A 21902-nucleotide genomic window follows, 5' to 3' on the forward strand; every position below is an offset into this window, starting at 1 on the left:
TTCTTTGAGGTTTTTTGTTAGTAGTGTTACAGTAGCACCTAGAAGTTCACCCAGGAATAAGGCCCCAGTGTGCTAGACGCTGACCGTATATTTAGTAAGAGAGAGTTTTTGTCACTTTATAAAGGGGCGTTGCCATTTCATTCCCAGAGTGACACATCAGAGAGCGCTTTAGAAACCCCACTGTAATGTCAGTTCTATCGAGCTGGGCCCAGGAAGTCCCCGGCGGCCAGGCAGTTTAGCTCAGCAATAAGTGGCCTGCCAGTGGCTTTGTTACAGTCCAAACAACAGATGGAACCAACGTGTTTCTCGTGGGTTGGCTCACACGGCCACATCTGGTCAGCGGCCTTTGCAGTCAGGATCCCCTGAGGCAGGCCCCTGATTGCCGTGAGGCAGGAGCACAGTGCACGAGTCGTGTAGATATGGGTGTGATGTTACGCCCCATATTCTTCCTAGAAATATGGTTGATACGAATATGGTATAACTAAGAGATATTTCATGCAAGATGGGTCTTGTAAGATATCAGTGGAAAGGTTATGATTTATTGAATGTGTTTATCCGATTTGTATGCATGTATCATTGTATCTGAAGCTGGGAATATTGACAATGTCTCTGTATTTCAAATGGACTACGTTGGAGGAGGGCAAACAATGTTAGTGGCTTATTGAGGAAATTCACACAAGCACGAGGATTACCCCAGGAACTGTGTGCAATAGAAACCTCTCAGAGATAGCTCTACACAGTGGGAACCTGTTTGACCCAGGTCAGATGGCTCTACATACTGGGAACCTTTTTGTCCAGGGTCACAGCAAAAAAGCTTTCCAGTAAGTGAGGAGAAGATGTAAAAGAGGGACAGTGACAACGGGAGGCGTCCTCACTCTCCGTACAACAACACAGCTGAAAACAGCTGAGGAGCCAGGACTGATCTGGGAGAAGTGATGGTCCCAGGCTAAGATCTTTAGCCTGTGTAAGAAAACCTGGGAAAGCCGAGGCAACTTGTGCCTTAAGAATCTGCCAGCACGTTTATCACTGAGGTTGAGAATTTGTTCATTTGTATCATACCTGTCTAGTGGGTGAAGCTCAGTCTGGGGCTTTTGTTTATTCACTACGGTACTCTGCTTTGTTCTTTTGCTGTCCCTTTAACCACTTAAGATTCACCTTTCATGCCTGTCACAATGGGCCCCAGGAATAAAACTCACTTTGGGACCTGCTAGGCCCCAAAGGCAGGTGTTTGGCTCCATCCACTAGAGAGGGTGGGGCGCGACACCAGGTTTGGCTCCAGACCCAAAGTTGGGGGGTGGATGGATGTGGGGCTGGGTTGGTCCTATCTCGTAAGGCTCACTACAGTATGCAGAAAATACTTAGCACTTAGCCAAACACTTCAAAGGGCTTTCAAGGGCAGGGCAGTGGGTAAGGTACTTATCTGCCCCAAGTTAAGAACATACGAACGGCCATAGTGGGTCAGACCAAAGATCCATCTAGCCCAGTATCCTGCCTTCCGACAGTGGCCAATGCCAGCTGCCCCAGAGGGAATGAACAGAACAGGGAATCATCAAAGTGATCCATCCCCTGTTGCCCATTCCCAGCTTCTGGTAAACAGAGGCTAGGGACACCATCCCTGCCCATCCCGACTAATAGCCATTGATGGACCTGTCCTCCATGAACTTCTCTACTTCTTTTTTTTAACCCTGTTATAGTCTTGGCCTTCACAACATCCTCTGGCAAAGAGTTCCACTGGATCACTGTGTTGTGTGAAGAAATACTTCCTTTGGTGTGTTTTAAACCTGCTGTCTTTATTTCATTTGATGGCCCCTGGTTCTTGTGTTGTGAGGAGTAAATAACACTTCCTGATTTACTTAAGTCCCAGTCTTATTAATCTCTCCTCATAAAGCAGCCATTCTCATCCTAATAATTTGTGTTGCCCTTTTCTGAACCTTTTCCAAGTCCAATATTTCTTTTATGAGATGAGGCGGCTATATCTGCACGCAGTATTCAAGATGTGGGCGTACCATGGATTTATATAGAGGCAACATAATAAGACAGAAAATATCATCTGTAAGATCCAATAGCCACAATGGATTTATCCTCACACACCCTAGGCACAGCAGTGCAGTTATCCCCATTGTACAGAAGGGGAACTGAGGCATGGGGAAGTGGGACCTAGCCCAAGCAAGTCTGTGGTAGAGCAGGAAATTGAATTCAGCTCTAAGTCCCAAGTTAGCACCCTAACCCCTGGACCATCCTTCCTTACTGTAGGAGCTTAGCACCTTCCATCTACGATAGATCAGTCCATATTTCACTCTAAACTCTGCCTTGTATCACCATCTCCTAGGGTCAGAGTTAAGGTTACAGGGTGCTATTATGGGGATTTATTTAAATCTTGTGTCTGGAGGGTGAAGTGACTTTTGAAGCCTGAGAGAGGAGATGTGACCCTCTGGCTTCACTCTCTGGTTTTTGTAAATGGGGTTCAGGAACCTTTTAGCACAGAGAAGTAAAAAGACTCGGCCAGGGAGACAGGAACAGAGCCCCAGCATCCTGCCACCCTCTCTGCTGGTCCGAGTCGCTCCGGCCTGCTTGGCTCAGGGAAGTCAGCTGATTACACTCAGGAGAACCAGCCAGTCACTAGTCCGTGCTCTTAGCTCAGACCCATCTCCCGATCCCAGCTGAGCCATAGAGTTCAAGTGGGCCTGGGTAACAACGGCTGTCCCCCTTGTAGTAACCGGCACGGGGGGCAGAGCAGGAAAGCTTGGCGTCATTGGGGGAAAGGGGTTGCTTCCTAGGGTGGACGCCCCCTGCAGGTTGCTTTGCTGTGCACTGAGGGTGAGCCCAGCACTGCACAGGAACACTGGAAAGACAAAGGCCCTGCGCCAGGACACAACAGGCGGCCCAGAGAAAGGGCCGGAATGATGGGGCTGCTTTCTTCTCATCCTTTAAATCTCAAGAAAGAGAACATTTGTGGGAGGGGTCTAATGCCTGTGTGGGAGGGGCTAGGCCGGGGGTCCTAGGTGTAGGAGAAGGCATGAAGACGGGAGCAATGGGAGCAGGATGAAAGGAGGGAGGCAAACAAAATCTCTTTGTGTGGTGGCTGCAGCCTGGGGTTGTGCACGCGTGCGCCGCTCATTCACACAGTGCACCAGACCCATGAGGGAGACTCACACTCCTTCACAAACAGTGCAGCTTGCGTGGACCTGATTCTCATCTCACAGCCGCTGGTGTAAACGCAGAGTACTTTGGAGTCGCTCTGGATTCACACCAGTGGAAATGAGAACAGCCTCTGGCCCCTATCTTTCCCTATACCAGGCCTGCACAACTCGTAAAGCGGCGAGGGCCACATCACTCCAAAGAAAACAGCTGAGGGCTGAAACCTCCCGGCCCTGCAGAAACACCCTGCCCCAGGGCCGCCCAGCCCTGCGGAAACAAACCCCGCTTCCCCAGCGCCGCCCCACCAAAACAGCTGTGGGCCAAAAAGGAAGGTTGGGGGTGGGGAGGTGATACTTTATTTTAAATCAACCAGGGGCTCCCAGCTGAAGAGGTGGCTGGGAGCCCTCAGAGTCAAATTAAAGGGCCCGGGGCTCCGGCGGCTGGGGGAACCCAGCAGGGCCGGCTCTAGGTTTTTTGCTGCCCCAAGCAAAAAAAAAATTTGGCTTGCCCCCCGTCCCAGCCCTGGGCTCCTGTTATGCCCCCTGCTGCCCAGCCCCTGGGCTTCTCCACTCACCCACCCACACACACCCCCAGCCGCGCCCAGTGCTGGACTTCCCCTTTCCTCCTCACCAGTGCCCTCCCCACCCGCTGCTGCCCAGCCCTGGCTTCCCCTCACCCGTGCCCCCACCACCCCTCTGCGCCCAGCCCTGGGTCCTGGTACGCGCTCCCAGGCGGGTCATTCAGCAGGGAATTTGATAGTTGCACAGAACGAGCAGGATTGCTTCCCATTGGTTACAAGTGCAGTAAAGTGAACAATTTTCAGCCTTGTTGTGATTGGAGGATATCTGGCTGCGTATTATAAGACTGTCTCCATATGAGGAAAGATTGAGTGCCTTTATATTGTGTTCCACGCTTTGTTTCTATGGGGAATTTGCCAGTGGAATATCACTGTCTTCCTTTCAAACAAACAAAAAAGGCATGGCTGTTGAACAATAGCAATTCCAGTCCTAATAAGCATTTCTTGCTCACTTTTATCCTACTTTTTCCTACAGCAAGTACGTGGGTCAGTGTATTATTTGATCTGGGAGAAATGAAGTAACAGCTGCCAAACTTGAGCTTGAGACTCCGTGAATTTGAGGTATTCAAATCTGAAGGCAGGGCTGGGGAGGGGGCTGTGGGTCCGTGGGGGAGCTGCAGCATGTGTCTGGAGCTGCACGGAGGCCAGACACGCTGGTCTGAGTGGTGGGGGTTGGAGAAGGTCGGGAGTTCTGGGGGGCCCTCAAGGGACAGGGAGCAGAGGGGGTTGGATGGGGAGATCCGGGAGCAGTCAGGGAACAGGCAGCAGTTGGATAGCATGGCAGTCCCAGGGGTTTAGCGGGGGACGGGGGGGGGGTGGGGTCGTGGGAGGAATTTGGGGGGGGTCTCAGGAGGGGGGCAGTTGGGGACAAGGAGAAGGGAGGCTTAGATAGGGGCTGGGGTCCCAAGGGGCAGTTAGGGGCAGGGGTCTCGGGAGGGGGCAATTGGGGGACAAGGAGCAGCGGCATTTAGATAGGGGGTGGGGTCCTGAGAGAGGGATATCAGGGGACAAGGACCAGCAGTGCTTAGATAGGGGGTGAGGGTCCTGGGGGGCAGTTGGGGCAGGGGTCCGGGGAGGGGGCAATCAGCGGCCACAGGCCGGGATTCAAAGTACTCTGGTCTGCCTGCAGCCGTGGGCAGCCTGGAGCCCTTTAAATCCCAGCCACAGCTGGGAATCTCTGCGGGCAGCCCAGAGCCCTCTGACTCCCGGCCACGGCTGAGATTTAAAGGGCTCTGAGCTCCCCGTGGCTGCCGGGAGCCCAGAGCCTTTGACTCCTGGCCGCGGCTGAGATTTAAAGGGCTCTGGGCTTCCCGTGGCTGTGGGCAACCCAGAGCCCTTTGATTGCCTGCCAGGGCTGAGATTTAAAGGGCTCTGGGCTCCCCGCCGCTGCGGGCAGCGCAGAGCCCTTTGATTCCCCGGTGGGGATTCAAAGGGCTCTGGGCTGCCCACAGAGCGCCCTGTGCGGGGGATTTAGAATCCCCCTGCGGGCCGCACAGTGAGGCTCCACAGGCTGCATGCCGCCCACTGGCCGTATGTTGTGCAGGCCTGCCCTATGGACACGGAGCAGAGACAGGCTCACGTGCAGATCTGGGGCAGCGTGGCAAGGCTGTACGCACGTGGGCACACACCCACCCACCCACCAGCCACAACCTTTGTACATCTCTACATGGCCCCCAAGCCCAGACACCCCTTAGCTCTGGTGCAGCACCAGCTGGATCCCAGGCAGGGCAGGACGAGGCCCAGCCTGGCAGCCCCACCTTGGGCGTGAGAGCTCAGTCTAGGCCAGTGTAGATGAGTTCAGCCATGCCGTCGGGGATGTCCCGGCAGTACTCCAAGCTGGTCCTGTGCATCTTGCACTGGTACTTGCCACAGGTCTTCACGTACTGCAAGAAGTGGGGCGCACCGGGGAAGACCACATTGTCGGCCACGATGGTGGCTCCCTCGAGCAGCAGGCCATGGGCCTCCAGCAGCTGCAGGTCCCGCAGGTAGCAGCGCTTCCAGTGGTCCATGAAGACAAAGTCGGCCTTGAGCAGGCCGTGCTTCTCCTTCAGCTGTGGGATCACCTCCTCCGAGGCGCCCACAATCAGCTCCACCTGTGCTGGAGAGAGGTGGGGAGGTCAGCGGGGGGTCTCTCCAATGAACAGCATAGCCCTCCTGCGGGATCTCATGGGCATGGTGCAAACCGAGGGACCAACCAGCCTGGGACTGGCCCTTTAAAATGCAGCTGTCTCTGGGGCAGAATTCGGCAGCTTGTGCAACAGCCAACAGGAACACTGCTCGGCTGTTTGAGACAGGAAGTGGAGAGGAGTAGTTCAGCCAGTTGAAACCACGGGGGGACCGGAGGCAATTAGCACTCAGATCGCACAATCTGGGGAAGTGAGGCTATGAGATTGAGCATTAACCACTGTCTGGGCCAAATTCCAAGCCAAGGAATTCTGTTCACTCATCTGCGATTCCCCGGGCTGGGGCCTATGCTGGTTGCTGCCCCGCGGTGCTGGAGCAGAAAAGCTGCCGGGTTCTGTCCCCAGAGCCGCTCTCCTGGCAGCCTTTTTTCACTGAGGCTCGCTCAGAATAAGCTGGGAGCCAGCCGTGGAAGGCACCGGGGGAGGGAGCTACTCACAGTGTCCTGGTCGAAGCCCGCCAGGCGGATGACCTTCTCGGCCACTGCGGCATTGCGTGGGTCCATCTCCACAGTGTAGAGCCGGGCACCCATGGGCAGACCCTGGGCCATGAGGATGGTGGCGTAACCACAGTATGTGCCGAGCTCTAGCACAGTGAGTGGCGTGTTCTCATAGATCAGGCGGTCCAGGATCTTACCTAGAGGGCAGAAGCAGCCTCGCCAGGTCAGCTCACCTGGAGATGCGCGCCCCCTCCAGCCCCACACCCCAGGTAACCCACCCAGAAGGTGGAAAAGCCTGATGGGGCCATCTGGGCTCTCCAACCTCAGCCAGGGCAGGATTGTCCTCTGAGGTCTGTTCCCCAGGGCTCTGTCCTCTCCAGTTCTGAACACCCCAGGTAACACAGCTCCTAGCAGGGGGAACTGATGTAAATCAAAAAGAGTTAAATCACCAATTTGAATAGAACTTCAAATTCAATTAAAAGTGCAAAACAAAAATTAAACTAAAACTACCTTACATATGTTGCGTACATAAGAAAAAAAAGTTTATCAAAACTTATTTTTATGTAAAACTAACTGATTTGTTAAACGAAGGAAGTAAGATGTGGAGTTAGTGAACTGAACTGATTGTTTCTGGTCACCATGTCCTTCGAGATTTTAGAACTAGTCGATCTCACCCTCTCACATACCTAGTTTTTTATTCAGAGGTTGGAAAAGGAATACAAGCTTTCCTGCTTTTTCAATTCCCACCTGGTTTAGGACATTGAATGAACTCATCATTGAACTGAACTGGCCAAATAAACTGAAATGAAGAAAATATTCTCTTTGCAGCTGTAGAAGAGGCTAGTGGTGTCAAAAGCTGGTTTAGCCCTTCAACAAACCCAGGGTACAAGGTCCGCTGACTTCCACCAGTTCGATAATTTCACTTTTTTTAAAACTTGGCAGCAAACATGCACTACTTAGTATTTTGCATATTTAATTAGATTCTAATACAGTATAATAAGTTTAGGCCTTAACATAGGTTGCCAGTTTCAAATTTAATTTTAAATGGGTTTATTTAAATAAAAATAAACCTTGTAATTAATTTAAATGTTAAAAAATCCAATTTAAATAAAATGGAATCTGTTTTTTTTTAAAATAATTATCTTTTTTTATCCATTCTGGCTCTCAACCCCACCATCTGAGTGACTCTTCCCAGAGATCCTGTTCTTGGGACAATGTCTTTGAGAGGATAGCTAAAAGTCTCACTTCACCCCATTTCTCCCAGCTGTTGCTAAGGAGGCAGAATAGCCTTATGGTCAGAAGGGAGGGTTTGGCATTGGAGCTCCTAGGCTCTGCTCCCAAGTGCTGCCATAGTGATCTCAGGCAAGTTACTGTCCTGCTTGGTGCTTCAGGGAGGTGCAAGGAAGGTAGCAGTTAGAGGCTAGTGTTTGTACAGGGCCTTTAGGTGCTAGGGCAGTGTCAGTGCTGAATAATAATAAACATTTGATGCTCCTTGAAGGACAGGTGCTAGAATAGGGCAAACTCTTGAGTTTTCTTCACCACCTTAAATCATTCCCCCCAGTCCTTGACTTTTTACACCCTGGGCTGTGTCTGGAACTCAGTTTGCAAGTGGCTTTGCTTAATTCCTTGAGTAGATCAGACTCTGTCCAGCAGAAGGCGATGATGACATATACCTAGTGGCTCTTATAAATTGTCCCCATCCCTGCCACCCATATCCCGTTCCTCCCAGGAAAGCTATAATGGGGGGTGATGCTGCAGGAGAGATTCTCTTCCCTGGCTGCCCACCAGCTAACAGAGAATGCAGCCCCCACTGCTGATGTCCTGTGTTGTTCAAGGGAAGGCGCTGGGTTAAGCACAGCCGTGCTCCTCCACACACGCCACCCCAGCTGTGGGTGGGACTATGTGATGTGCTGGCCCTATAGACAGCAGGTAATTTCTCCCCCTACCCTCAAACTCACTCACGTGCCTCCCGACGACGTAGCCCTGTTCTCAGAGCGCATCTGGCAGGCGGGTCCATAATCATGGAGCACTTTACTCTGTGCTGTGGGCTCGTGGCAGTGAAAGGCCAAAGGGTTTTGCAATGCAGGGACCGCTGCCCTAACACGCCAGCCATCAGCCTGAGCAAAAAATGGGGCCGCTGGCTGCGGCAGTCTCAGAAGGCAGGGAGTGTGCACTGCACGAAGGGGGACATTTACCTCTGGCACCACATACAGTCTCAAAATGGGGTTTAAGTCGGACTCCTGGAGTACCGGCTGTGACACGCCGCACCCCATACTCACCATAGGAATATGATTATGATATAATTATGATGCATCTTGTACAGATGTGTCATTGCAGCCGAAGACTGAACGGCCAGGGAGGCTAATTCACCCATCCCCTAGATCAGGGTTCCTGCAGGTCCAGGGCAGGGAGTGGGGATACTTCACTGAGGCTGCTGGACACAGAGACCCTGTGGTTGTCGCTGGCCCCCAGGGCTCAGTGGCTGACGCAGCCTGGGCTGTTTAGTTTCCTGGCAGGGCTCCTCCCTGAAGCCTGGCCTGGCAGCTGTGGATGTGACCCCCCGGGACGTGGGCTGTCCCGATAGAGGCGAGCGCCGCTGCTGTCCGGTCCCCTGAGGAAAGCCGGGGTCTAGACTGGCCATAGTGAATCAGCCAGAGCAGGTGTATTTGTTTCCTGGAACGTTTCCAGCATCAGCACCTCTCACCCAGAGCGGCTGCTCTGTCCCCCCAGGCTCAGCAGGCTGGAAACTTAACCCTCTGCCTGCAGCTCCTGGTATAAACCAGGGGACCCTCCCACAGTGAGCGCAGCTGAGCGGTGGGCAGGCTTGGCCAGGATGGCTTCACCACACTGCTCCCTCTGTAGGAGCCAGGCACTGCCAGGACCAGAGACCCTGCCCAAGCTGGCTACTTCAGGCACCCGCAGCCCTGGGCTGGCTCATTTTGGGGGGGCTGGGGGCTGTAGCAGGAAGGCTCCTTGGAAGTCAGACTCAGCCGCCTCACCAGGAACTCTCCCTGCTGGCCTGCTCACTGTAACATCCTGGCTCGCTGGGGCTGGGGCTGGGGCTGGGGCTGGGCTCGCCTGCCCAGGCCTACTGAGAGGACAAAGGGAGGGCCTAGAGGGGCTCCCCCGTAGCTCCAGGGTGGCTGCCCAGAGCTTGGGAGCCAAAGGAGCATGGTTCTAATCCCAGCTTCCTGCATGGGAGCTTTCATTTGTGCTTGTGTCTATATAAGACACTTTCATCCTGTCCCACTGAGAGGCGAGGAGTCTGTTCTTCCCCCAGCCTGGGGGATTCTGCTGCAAAACTCTTCCCCGTGGAGCCTTCTAGTGAGGATTCAAACCCCTAATCTGGCTTAGCTACAGCAGCTGCCTTGACCACTAGGCAGCATACTCCTGGCTAACAGAGTGTGCTCTCTAGAAGCCTTGGAGCAGAAAGGTTGGTCAGCTCCCACAGTAACAATTCTAGAGCCCAATCTATTTAGAGGGAAGAATCCCTGCGCTGGCCTGGCACGCTTGACCGACATCCACTGATAGCTCAGAGTTCCCTGTAGAACATGCATTAATTCTGGTTCTTCCAGTGTGGGGTCTCATGTGGAATTTGATTGGGATAAAGAGAATGACAGCATCTGGGTGCTAAATGTTAATCTCCTGCACAGGTCTGTCATGCCCACCCGGTTCAAAGGGAGAACAGCAGCACAAAACACCGTGATGAGCTGGCTAATGGCTGTGTACACCACTGCCCTGTTCTAGCTGGGTTCAGGTCTGCCCTCCTGTGTGTCACAAGCCCTATACTGCACAGCTGTTAATGGGGATTCTCACTTGGCAGAGGTTGGAACAGAAGGAACTGCGTTCTGTGCCCAGTGTTGAAGTTCTGAGCAATGGTGCTGTGCAGCGCAGAAGTGTAGTAAAAGGGCCAGGCTGGTGCTGGGGCAGAAGCCCTGCTGTTGTCACCACAATATTTGATTTAGCAGGGAGCATGCTGGGGCAGCATTGAATTAAGGCCCCAGTGTGGTGGTGAGGGGCTGCATAGAGTGGGAGGGGACATAAAACGAGTTACTTGTGACCACTAAAGCTCACCAGGTATTTCTCACACGAGTTGTGGGGTTAATGCACTCAGATACCAGGGATGGGCATGGTATAAAAACTTAATAGAATGGGACTGAACTCCTGTGTCCTGGCCAAATTCCATCTGGGGTACTTACAGTACTTTTTACACCTCCCTATATTGCCAGTGGATTTGCTATTTCCCCCTCTTCCTGTCTCAAATGGTCATGTGATGTTGCTGTGTGCTATTGAACCATTGCTGGGTTCCGCCCCAGAGGCGGCTGCATTTCAGAGCCCTGCCCCCTCCGGGCTGGGTAAGTCCTTACCTTTGTGAGGCCCCACGTTGCTGAGGTACTCACAGTGGTAGCACCACTGATCGAAGGTCTCAAGGATGTGGTGGGGGTCGCCGGGGATGGCATGCGTGAGGACGTACTGGAAGGCCCGCTCCTCCCGAGAGATGCCCGTCAGGCAGTCCTGCAGCCGGCGCACCAGCACCGCCCGGTAGAAGAGCAGGAAGTAGTGCCGGTAGCGGATGATCAGAGTGAACAGGAAGGGGATGAAGGCCAGAGCAATGGCTGGGGAGACCATCTCAGCAGCGGTGCAGAGCAAAGAGTGGGTTGGAGCCCCACAGACCTAGAGACCAAAGGGCGGAGCATGGATCTGTCTGGGTGAGTGTGTAACCTGCTGGGCCAGGGATGTTACGTATCCTCCTTGAGCGGCTGGCCCTCATCAGAGGATAACAGCCTACTACTACTACCAGCGATTTCATACCCTTCACTTGCTGCTTGTGAGCTCACCGGAGTGGGAATTGTATCTTCCTAAAGCGTTGGAAAAGCTTGTGAGATCTACCAGAATACAGCTGAGGCATAACCTAGCTAACGGGGGTGTGTGGGGATTTTTACGTCCCATTCCCCCCTGCCACTGTCTCCTGCGGCAGACGCAGAGCCCAGCTGCTTCCTGTCAGTGTCTGAGCAGAGCTGTCAACATGTGGAGACGTTTCACAAGGGACTATCTGCCAGAATAAATTGTGGGGGCGGTTAGGTTCCCAGCCCAGGAAGAGTCTGGTTTGGCCTCATTTGGCATTTTACACATGTTACAGTAACTACTTAGTTGCTGTATTTCTCTCTTGTAGGTGCAACCGCCCCCCCTATGTTGCAGATGGGGAAACTGAGGCACAGGGCCATTACAACCATTAGTCTCCAAACTTGTGCATCTGAAGTGAGGCACAAAAGCCCTGAGGTTTCTTAGGGGCTGGTCAGTCCATAGTTCCCACCAAAGCCGAAAGAAGCTGGAGGCGCTTGGCCCCCACAGGATTTCAAAGCCTCTCTTTGGGCACCTGTTTGAAAGCCCCAGCTCAGAGGCTCACGTTGCATCGTCTCCCTTACAGCGGGGTCGGGAGCCACTGACGCCAGCAGTTACTGTTACCAGCTTCAGTGCTGGGCTCAGGCCCTTGCTCCACCCTCTAGCCGTGCTGCCCCTGGCGCTGGCGAGCGGCCTCTCAGGGAGGCCAGGTCAGGCTGGCTGCTCAGCAGAGGAGCTGGCTCGCAGGTGGTGGGAAGCTCCCTGCAGCCCTACACCCAGGTAACACTGGCCCTATAGCTACAGGAGCTTCCCCAAAACTCGGGGCCTGGATTTCCCAGGTGTGAGGGAACGGGGAGCAGATTTCAGCCGATGTGACCCATCTGCAGAGGTTGCCTGGCTCTCTGCAGGAAAGGGCGAGATGACGGCTCAACCTGGGGTCTGCTCTTGGCTACAGCAGTGAGTGGCCGGAGAGCCTCCCCGGCCCACAGTACGTCTGAGAGCAGGAGCTCGCTGGGAGCTGTTTATGCTGAGATTCTCCTTCACACAGATAAGACTCAGGCCCCTGCTCCCCCCAGGCCACGAATCTGGCTTTCCATCAGGAAATCCAATTCCCAGGCTCCTCAGGAGTTCCTTCAGCGTCGGAGGCCCCCCACGGTGGTGCTGAGCTGCCCCGGCTGTCCCTGCGCCAAGCCCCACTGCAGCCCACGGTGCAGGTGTCACGCCAACAGACCCCAGTTGTCAGCAGGAGGGATCAAATCTGGGACCTCCGGAGCTTAGTGCATGAGGCTCTACCCATGAGCTAAAAGCCGCAGCCCTTCCCCCAACACCCCCGTCTCACGCCCCTCTCCTGCCCCACTCACACCAGGGCATGAAGTGTAGCCAGAGGAAAATGCCGCCTCTTGGATTCCCCTCAGCCAGCCTCGGGCTGCCTGCCCCAGAGCTGGTCTGAGGGCCTTGTCCCAGTATCTGCTGCTGCCAGGGCTGCTGAGAGTGGGTTCGGGCCCCCCAGCAAGGGCGGACTGGCTAAACAGGGCCGACGAAGCCAGGCCCCGGGCCCCCTTCCAGACTGCCAGGCCCCGGTAATTTGTACCGGCTTCCCCACCTCTCGTCGGCCCTGGCTGCCGCTGTATCTTCCTGCTGGGGCTGCTCCTGTCCCCCATGAGATGAGACAAGCACCTACCTGTCTGTTCCTTGCCAGTCTGCAGCCAAGGCTGGTCTGCGGAGCCTTTCGGCGCTCGCCCGGGTACCGCTGGCAGCGAAAGACCAGCAGCCTCCCCTCAGCCGCGCTACCCACTCAATTATTGATCGCGTTACCTAAGACACTGCAGGAGCCTGGCTCGGGTTACTGGCCCCATCTGTGCAGGCCACGGCACCGCCCCTTTGCCGGAGAGGGCCAGGGGCGGCGACGCTGGGCTGAGCCCCCCGGCGCTTTGCTGCGGGCACCCTGAAAAGGTTCCTCTTCTCTAGGGGCACCTTGGCCATTTCCAGGCAACCCAGGATTAGGGTGACTGGATGTTTCACTCCATATTCTTTATGAAAATATGCTTACTATATGAATATGACAGAACTGAGACATACTTTATGCCAGATGGCTCATGTGAGAGATCGTTGGGAAGGTTCTGATTTACTGAATGGGATTATCCATGTGTGTGCCTGTTTCATTTCTGTATCTGAAGTTAGGAATATCGATCTGTATTTCAACTATGCTACTTTGGGAGACGCCCACTGCTCACATTTCAGGTTCAACAATGGAAAAGCCAGATGGGGCAGATGGCCCATCACCGAGGGCAATGGACTGTGAAAAGACTTGGCCTTCCTGAGGGCTCCCTACTCCCGTTGACTCATGGACGCTGTGATCCTGCAGAGTCAGGAGGTCTTGTCAGCTGATACTACACATTACCTGGCACTTCTTGTAACTTTCCACTGGAAGGGAGGGGGGAGTTTGGGAAACAAGGGATTCCCGCCTTGTGCAAATCCTATTTAAGCACGGGGAGCAAGGCAAACGGGAGTCCTCTTCTCCATGGCCTGTCTGCCCAAGAAAAAAGACTGCAAAAGCCACCTGAAGGGAAGACAGGGGGAGTCCAGACTGAGACAGGGGTCTGAAGAGGAATAGAACTGGTACGCCGAACCACAGAAACTTTGCAGCCCACCTAAAATAACATTGAGGGTGAGAATTTTAATTTTGTAAGCTGGTTCTTAAGTGTATCAAGCTTAGTTTACATGGTTTGCTTTATTTGGTCATTAATCTGCTTTGTTCTGCCTGTTCTCTGTTATATTCACTTAAAAGTCACCTTTTGCCGTTAATAAACGTATTTCTTTATCATATAACCCAGTTTATGTCATTTCTAACGGGGGGCGGGGGGGGAGTTGTGCCTATCTCCCTCCACAGTGAGGGAGGGGGCGAATTTCATAAAAGCTTTGGGTTTGTCCCCCTTAAAGGGAGTGGACAGTGTTGGGGCAAGCCCCGCAGGCTGAATCTTTCCAGAGTGGGTTCTGTCTCTCTCTGTGCAGCTGGGTGTGGCCCTGCCTGTGCGTTTGGCTGGAAGAGGTTGGTGAGCCTAATCCAGCAAGGCCAGGTAAAGGGGACCCAGGCTGGCAGAATAGGCTGACTCAGTGGCACCCCAGCACATCAGGTGACACCCCAAAGGGGCCAAACCTGTCACACCCGGTATTAGGGGTATTGTCTTATATAGGCAACCATGCCCCCTCCCCCCAGAAAAAAGTGTCCCCGTTTTTCACATTTGTGTTCTGGTCATCTTACGTGGGAGCAGTCCATGTCTGAGCCCCCACACTGGGCCACCCCTGCTCCCGCTGCTAGGGGTGAGGGGAGATTAGAGAGTGTCACGCATAGGGATGCATAAAACTCCCTCCCCCCATGAAAAATGAACTGGGGCTCCCCATGCAGCCTCTTCCCCCCCAAATATGGGAAATTATTGCCCTGCTGGTCTCCCTGCGATCCCTGCAGCTTTCCCACTTTAGCCCAAATTTCACACCCTCCTGGAGGAAAACCAAACCTGGCAGCCCTGCTACCGCTGCACACGCTGGCTCATTCAGGTGCTCTCTGTCATGCACATGCCCCTGCTCATTGGCTCTGACACAGGCTCTTCCAACGGAGCGGGGGATACTTTATTTATTGTTTCAAACGCTTATTTTTCAAACAAGACACCTCAGCCCCCAGCCACTCAGGGTGTCATTCTCAGCCCTTTAAACTATGACTTCCCACAAGCAAATGCAGCACCCAGAGTCACAGACGAGAGGATTTGTGTTCACGGAAAAGTAACTTTCACCCACTATTTAATCCCTAGACAATACCCTACTACCATTAGGCAAGGAGACGGGGGTATTCCACAGGGAAGTTTGGATGGGATGGGTGAGAACAAAATGAATTTCACACCCCAGCGCTGCCTATTCCAAGCATTAGTGAAATTGAGTTGGGGGGATTTCCAGATGGGGTTTCCACTTTCTGACACTTCTGCGAGACCAGGAGGAGAGGGACAGTTGTGTGGAGCTGAGAGGTGTCTCCTTCAGGGCAGCGAAGCAAATGGTGTTTGCCCAAGTGCTGGAGTCATAAGCAGTCTTTGGTGGATGGTCTCGAGGCAGGCAGGCAGTAAGAGTGGGGTGGAGGGAATGGGGTCATGGGGACGGATCATATTCCAGTAGGATGACGGGACGGGAGGGTGAAGCCTTCACAAACTGGGTTGCTTGTTCTTATCACGGATGCTGGACGGGTGGCGCATTCTCTCATTACTGTGCTGTGCGAACCCTACAGAGAGAGTGGTTAGAGCGTGGAAAAGCCGGGCTGCATGAGCCTACCCGCTGGGGAGCTGTTCCCTGCCAACGGACCGGCTCTGACGCCGTCCAGCGTCACGGGGTCGCTGAGCAGTTTGTAGCAGATCACGAAGTAGGGGTAACACTGGGAGTTGTCGAAGATCACGTAGACAGCAGGCTCTCGGGCATCATCGCTGCAGGAGTCGTAGCGCCGCCTGCCAGGCTCCCTCTCCGGCGGCTGGGTGTACCCAGGTCTCCCTAACACCCACTTGCCCACCAGGACCTTGGCCAGGAACATGTGGCGGCGGCCGGCGTGGTTGGCCAGAGCAAAGTTGTGGGAGCAGTTGGCGTAGAAGGAGAAGTAGCTGCCGTGGCCGTAATGGGTGCCGTGCTTCCCGGAGAGATGGGGATTAAAGTTCAGCCGGCAGATGGGCTCCACATTGTCGGCTGAGGTCCCATGGAAGAGGTGCCTCTCCAGGAGCCGCTTCTCCTGGGCCGAGAGTCCTTGGGACATTCGCTCCTTCTGGCTGAGGTGGGTGCAAAGGAGAAACAAGGGAGTTTAAAGTCACTGCTCCCCAATCTTGGTGCACCCCCAGTATCTGCTCCCCTGGCCACTGAGCACCTCAGCGGGGGATCCAGACATGAGCCCAATTCCCCCTACGACATGTATATTCTCTCTTCCTGCCGTCCCGCGTCTTCCTCACTAAACAGCTCAACATCTCCGGCCCAGTCAGGTCCTGCACCTCCAGCCTCAGGGACCCAGTCCCTCAGGCGATTCCCTCAGCCCCACTCCTCTCTCTGCTCAGGATTCTCCCAGCACCCTCTCCTCTCCTGGTCCATCCCACCCCACTTCCTCTCCTCCACCCCAGGCTCTGGCTGGGACGTCTCTTCTTCTCTCAACCTCCAACCCCGTCACTCACTTGTCTCCCTCACCCCCTCGCTCATCATCGTCAGCCTTTCTATCCTCTGCCTCCTTTCCCTCGGCCTTCAGCCCTCCCCAATTCACCACAAAACGTTCCTTCGTCCTGACCTGCTCTCCAGCCCTGTTCCCCTTTGCCTCCAAACTCCTCAGTGCCTCTTCCTCTCATCCCACCCTCAGTCCCCTCAATCTTCCCCCGAGACTGGTCCCAGGTGGCTCCTTCAGGCCCAGGCGAGGGGCCCCTCCTTGATGCATCTCTCCCTCCCCTGGGGTCTCTCTCCCCTGGGCATCCCATGATGCTGTGCTGTCCCGACTCCCAGCCCCTCGGCTTTCATGTCCCTCCTCACAGCACGCCTGTTTCCTGAAGCCCTCTGAAGTCTTTCTGTCGAGCCAGATATGGTCCGAAAGGACACACCCCAGGTCAGCAGCAAGACAACAGGGTTGGCGTGGCTGAGGAAAATTCTGAGGCCAGATGATTGTATCCCTGGAATGGGTCTCCTGAACCAACCCTTAGATACACTTCCCTTAGACCCACCCAGAAAAGATAACCCATCTAGTCATGCCCACAGCACCGGCGTCAATGGCTTAATGGCGGGGCTAAAGCCGGGGGCGTGGTCTGACCCCTGCCCCATCTCTCGCAGCAGCCATTCCTCTTCCTACCTGCTGTATTTTTTCCAGAGTGCATCATTCCGGATTCTGTAAATCCTCAGCACCAGCACCTTGTCCTCGGGTAGAGACGCGTGGAAGAGCTCACAGATCTCGCGGTACACCGCTTCCGACGGGGCCACCTCTGCATGAAGGAAGGCCTGGCCACGGGGTGGCTGGGGAACCCAGGCAGCTGGGTATGGGCCACAGTACCCGTCTGTGGGTCTCTCCCCGGGGATGATGGATGTGGAAGGATGGAAGAGGCCCTGGGAGCCCCTAGGGACTGTCCTAAGGAGATAAGGAGACGGGAGATGCTGGCCAGTCAGAACGTAGCTCAGATCCCTCCAGCCATGGAACTACCCAGGGAGTCACTTACCGCAGGTACCGTGCCATGCAGCTCAGGGAGCGGAAGGCAGGTCGGCGCTGAATCTGGATGGGTTGGACAGATCCCCACTCTTCAGTGCTCTGCTGAGGGGGCCTCAGATCCAGGGTGCAGAGCTGGCCCTGGAACCGAAAGGTGGGTTCCTGGGAGCCCCTCTCAAAGGTTGCGAGGAGGTCGCGGGGGACAGGCTGAGCAGAGAGAGGAAGGGGAGTCGAACCCTTAGCATGACTGAAAGAGGAAGACCCATACACGCATTGTTCCTTGCAACAGGACCCAGATCTTCCCTGGAGGAACCGTCCCATCCTGGGAAATCAGTCTCCATCTTCATCCAACCCTGGGCTGGCCATGCCATCTCCCGGGATGCGCCAGCCCTACTTTGGAGAGCTCCCCCCCTACCCTTGGCATCCACCCTCCTCCCCTCACCTCCTCGTAACGCTGCCACGTGTCTCTGTGCTTCCAGTACACCTGCCACCTGGTGTGGAAGCGGGGATTCTGCTTCCAGTCCGAGGTGCTGCCCAGCCGCCTCACTCTGTTAACCACGTCCAAATAGCCCAGCTCCATGGTGTCCAGGTCCAGGATCCCAAACAAGTGGTTCCTAAGAGGGGAAAATAATCTCACCTGTCGCCTTTTCTGGGAGGTGTTGGGACCTGGGTAGCTGTTCCCCAAAACACCTCCAGTGAGGGAAATCTGAGGTGCTCCAAGTGCGTGCCTGGGGCGGCAAGCTGCGGGGGGCGCCCTGCCAGTTCCTGCGAGGGCGGCAGTCAGGCAGCCTTCAGCTGCTTGCCTGCAGGAGGTCCGCTGGTCCCACGATTTTGGCGGCAACTCAGCGGCAGGTAGCCGAAGCCGCAGGACGGGGGACCTCCCGCAGGTGTGCCACCGAAGGCTGCCTGACTGTCGTGCTTGGGGCGGCAAAAAAGCTAGAGCCACCCCTGCTCCTGCCCTGGCCAGAATGGGAGCAGCTGGGAGATCGGCGGACAGACAGGGTGGGAGCATTCCCATCCTGTACCTGTCCAAGAACCGCACAAGGCCGTTTTTAGCATCGCTGTAGAGTTTCTCCAAGTGACGCTGAGATGAGTCGCTCAGACTCTGCCACGCCACCCTTCTGCTCCCCATGATCTGCCAGTGGAAGGGGTAGCGGGTGTGGTGGAGCGGGCAGTTCTCCTTCTGGGGGCAGAGCCCGAGCAGGAAGCCGTCACAGATCCAGATGCCGTCTTCTTGGTGGACATGGAAGGGGACCCCGTCCTCGCTGACCCATCGCTCCGTGGAGGGTGGGAAGCTGCACCAGCGTTTGGCAGGCAGGGGGGACGGACTCTGGGGGGCTGCATCTGCCCTGGATGATGTAGGGGAGCCAGAGCTCACAGTGTCGGAAGAACTCAGACCCTGGATAGTTTGGGGAGAGGGAGAGATGGAGACACTTTAAGGCAGGGGGCGGGCAAACTTTTTGGCCTGAGGGCCATGTTGAGTTTCGGATATTGTATGGAGGGCCAGTTAGGGGAGGCTGTGCCTCCCAAATAGCCAGGTGTGGCCTGGCTCCCACCCCCTATCCGAACCCCCTCTGCTTCTCGCCCCCTGACAGCCTCCCCCTGGGATTCCTGCCCCATCCAACCCCCCTGTTCCCTGTCCCCTGAGAGCCCCCAGAACCCTTGCCCCTGACCGTCCCCCACTGCCGCATCCAACCCCCCCACTCCTTGCTGACTGCCCCCTTGGGACCTCTGCCCTGATTCAACCTCCCTGTTCCTCACCCTCTGACCACCCCGACCCCTATCCACACCTCCGCCCCGACTCCCCGCCCGAACTCCCCTGCCCTCTGTCCAACCCCCCCTGCTCCCTGCCCCCTTACCACGCTTGCTGTCACCACGGCCCTGCAGCTGGGCTGCCCCAGGAGCTCACAGCCCTGCTGCCCAGAGCATTGAGCCGGTGGCGGGGTGAGCTGAGGCTGTGGGGGAGGGGGAACAGCGAGGGAGGGGCCAGAGGCGAGCCTCCCAGGCCAGGAGTTCAGGGGCCAGGCAGGAGGGTCCTGCAGGCCGGATGTGGCCCACGGGCCATAGTTTGCCCACCTCTGGTTTAAGGAGTTGCGAAGCTGCTCTGGGACTCAGGTGCTGGGGCTCAGGCCACAGCTACCCCCTTATCCACTGCACCCTCCCCATCAGCACCCCCCTCCACGAATACAGACCCGCACGCCTCCTCCCGTCAGAACCAGCTCTCCTGGGCTCCAACCCATCCCCCAGCCTTGCCCTGGAGGGACCTGTTCTCCTAGGCCCTGAGAGGGGAATTCCTGCTATTTCTGTCGCTCACGAGGACTGTTTACCTGCTGGGGCCGGCGGTGGATTGCACGGGTCCCCTTAGCAATGGGCTCCTGCTCAGGATCAGCCGGGGGGATTTTCCTTTGGGGGCTACCCCCGAATTGGCTGAGGATCCCTAAGGAGATCCTCTGGCCCATCCCCTCCCACGCCTGCCGTCTGTTTCTTTTTGAACAGGAGGGTTCTTAGAACGTCGGGTGTCCCACGACGCCGATTGGTGGGTCTGTCCTGCAGCACAAAGCCGCCACCGGCCGAGCACCACCAGTCACCCCACAAGCGCCCCAGGCGGCCAGGCACTGCTGGAGCTGCTTCTTGCCACTGGCGTCAAGCACCCTTTTTTTTTTAACATCTCTTTCCATGCATAAACTATTTGTTTCAGAAACAATGTGGCAAATGTCACCGCTCCCCCCGCAGCTGCTGGCGCTCAGATGTCAGGGTGATGTGGGCCCTAGAAATGCCACAGATTGTTCTGACCCATGTTTGCAATGGGACATTGGGCAAGTCATCCCATCTCTCTGTGCTCGGTTCCCCCATCTGTACAACGGGGAGACACATGCAAATCCAGCTTTGTAAAGGGCTGTGCGCTCCAGAGATGACCCCAGGCAAATGTCACACCTTTGGAACTGCGTAATTAACCAAATTTGGGATAGCGCGGGCAGGAGGAGAAATCAAGGATAGGATCAGAAACACCTGCCTCTACCTTGTTTATTTACAAAGATGATACAGAAAGTTCTGTTTCCCTGAACACAGTGGGAATTGAACAGCAGAAGACGCTGGTTCCTTTGGTCATTGTTCCACGCCTGCCCTTCCTGCCTGCACTGTGCCCAAAAAGCTCGCTCTCTCTTTGCTTTCTCTCAGGACCGTGTTACTGGCAATTCTGGCTATTTGGCTTTCTTACTGCTTGCCACTCACTGTCCTGCTTTTGACTCCCCCACCCCCACCCCACCCAAACGATGCCCAGCCTTGCCTGCCGCTTTGTTTTGGCCAGAGATATGGGCCTGCTTAACTGTTTCAGCCCCTGGATACTGTGGGCGTCTTTACTTGGAGCCTGACTGTAAAGCTGCAGCCAGACTCGACCTGGAACAAGACTTAACCCATTGCATCCCACTCCTATTATTAACCTACCTGACAGCTGGAAAACCGGAGACACCAGAAATTGCCTGGCTCGGTGCGCATTGCAAAACCATGTCTCAAGTTGTATCTGAGAACGGGTGTGAGATTACATGAGTGTTCCTGCTAGGGAGGTTTGCTAGCCTGCAGGCTGGGGGAATGGGTTGTGAGAAAATCAGGACGTTGAACTTATTTAAAACTGGCTGCGCTGGCCAGAGCTGCAGAGAATACCTTCCAGGAGGGGGCAATCCTGCACTGGAAGAGATGGAATAGGCCAGAGGTGGGCAAACTTTTTGGCCCGAAGGCCACATTGGGGAATAGAAATTGTATGGCGGGCCAGGAATGCTCACAAAATTGGGGTTAGAGTGTGGGAGGGGGTGATGGCTCTGGTTGGGGGTGCGGGGCTCTGGGGTGGGGCTGTGGATGAGGAGTTTGGGGTGCAGGAGGGTGCTCTGGGCTGGGACCAAGGGGTTTGGCAGGCAGAAGGGGAATCAGGGCTGGGGCAAGGGTACACGAAGGCGTACAGGTTCTGGTTGGGGGTGTGGGCTCTGGGGTGGGGCTGGGGATGAGAGGTTTGGGGTGCAGGAGGGTGAGATTGAGGGATTTAGAGAGCGGGAGGGGGTGAGGGCTGGGGTAGGGGGTTGGAGTGTGGGAAGAGGCTCAGGGGTGCAGGCTCCAAGTGGCCCTTACCTCAAGTGGCTCCTGGAAGCAGTGGCATATCTCTTCTCTGGCTCCTACACAGAAGCGTGGCCAGGAGGCTCTGCACACTGCCCCATCTGCAGGCACCACCCCTGTAGCTTCCATTGGAGTGCATAGGAGCTGGAGGGGGCCATGCCATGGCTTCTGGGAGCTGCGTGTTCTGGCCCCCGACCCAGTGCCCCAGAGGGAGCTCGGAGGCCAGCTTAAAGTAGCTTGTGGGCTGGATCTGGCCCACTGGCCGTACTTTGCCCACCCCTGGACTAGGCACTGATTCGGGTCTTTTCCATTTACACTGTTTGCTTGACAGTTCACTGGGGAGTCCTTTGTTGGGCTCATGTGGCCAAAGATCAACAAGCGGCTGATTAATGAGCAGAATATTTTTATTAAAGCAAATTCCGAAG

At 55.4% G+C, this 21902-nt stretch overlaps 2 protein-coding genes across 2 annotated transcripts; both read right to left on the reverse strand.

Moving 5' to 3' along the window:
- Positions 1-5152: 5152 nt before the first annotated feature.
- Positions 5153-11021, reverse strand: LOC116832131 (transmembrane O-methyltransferase homolog). Its single transcript, XM_032792658.2, has 3 exons — positions 10703-11021; positions 6336-6532; positions 5153-5808 (listed from the first exon to the last, which is right to left on the reverse strand). The coding sequence occupies exons 1-3, from the start codon at positions 10962-10964 to the stop codon at positions 5488-5490; spliced, it is 780 nt and encodes a 259-aa protein (XP_032648549.1). The 5' UTR covers positions 10965-11021; the 3' UTR covers positions 5153-5487.
- Positions 11022-15456: 4435 nt separating this feature from the next.
- On the reverse strand, positions 15457-19832 carry LOC116832437 (protein mono-ADP-ribosyltransferase TIPARP-like). The gene is made up of 6 exons (XM_075066972.1): positions 19701-19832; positions 18399-18772; positions 17816-17987; positions 17387-17580; positions 17026-17298; positions 15457-15973 (listed from the first exon to the last, which is right to left on the reverse strand). The coding sequence occupies exons 1-6, from the start codon at positions 19830-19832 to the stop codon at positions 15457-15459; spliced, it is 1662 nt and encodes a 553-aa protein (XP_074923073.1).
- Between the last annotated feature and the right edge of the window lie 2070 nt (positions 19833-21902).

The sequence above is a fragment of the Chelonoidis abingdonii genome, chromosome 1, assembly GCF_003597395.2.
Source record: "Chelonoidis abingdonii isolate Lonesome George chromosome 1, CheloAbing_2.0, whole genome shotgun sequence".
Taxonomy (NCBI): Eukaryota; Metazoa; Chordata; order Testudines; family Testudinidae; genus Chelonoidis; species Chelonoidis abingdonii.

What these genes read in the sequence shown, in the direction of transcription:
- LOC116832437 (XM_075066972.1), bottom strand. Translation starts at nt 19,832, where the DNA reads ATGGGCCAGAGGATCTCCTTAGGGATCCTCAGCCAATTCGGGGGTAGC. An exon ending in TCCACCGCCGGCCCCAGCAG is followed by an intron (nt 18,773 to 19,700) that starts GTAAACAGTCCT and finishes CAAACTATCCAG; the next exon opens with GGTCTGAGTTCTTCCGACAC. An exon ending in CTTGTGCGGTTCTTGGACAG is followed by an intron (nt 17,988 to 18,398) that starts GTACAGGATGGG and finishes TTCCCCTCTTAG; the next exon opens with GAACCACTTGTTTGGGATCC.
- LOC116832131 (XM_032792658.2), bottom strand. Translation starts at nt 10,964, where the DNA reads ATGGTCTCCCCAGCCATTGCTCTGGCCTTCATCCCCTTCCTGTTCACT. An exon ending in CAACGTGGGGCCTCACAAAG is followed by an intron (nt 6,533 to 10,702) that starts GTAAGGACTTAC and finishes TCTGCCCTCTAG; the next exon opens with GTAAGATCCTGGACCGCCTG. An exon ending in CGGGCTTCGACCAGGACACT is followed by an intron (nt 5,809 to 6,335) that starts GTGAGTAGCTCC and finishes TCTCCAGCACAG; the next exon opens with GTGGAGCTGATTGTGGGCGC.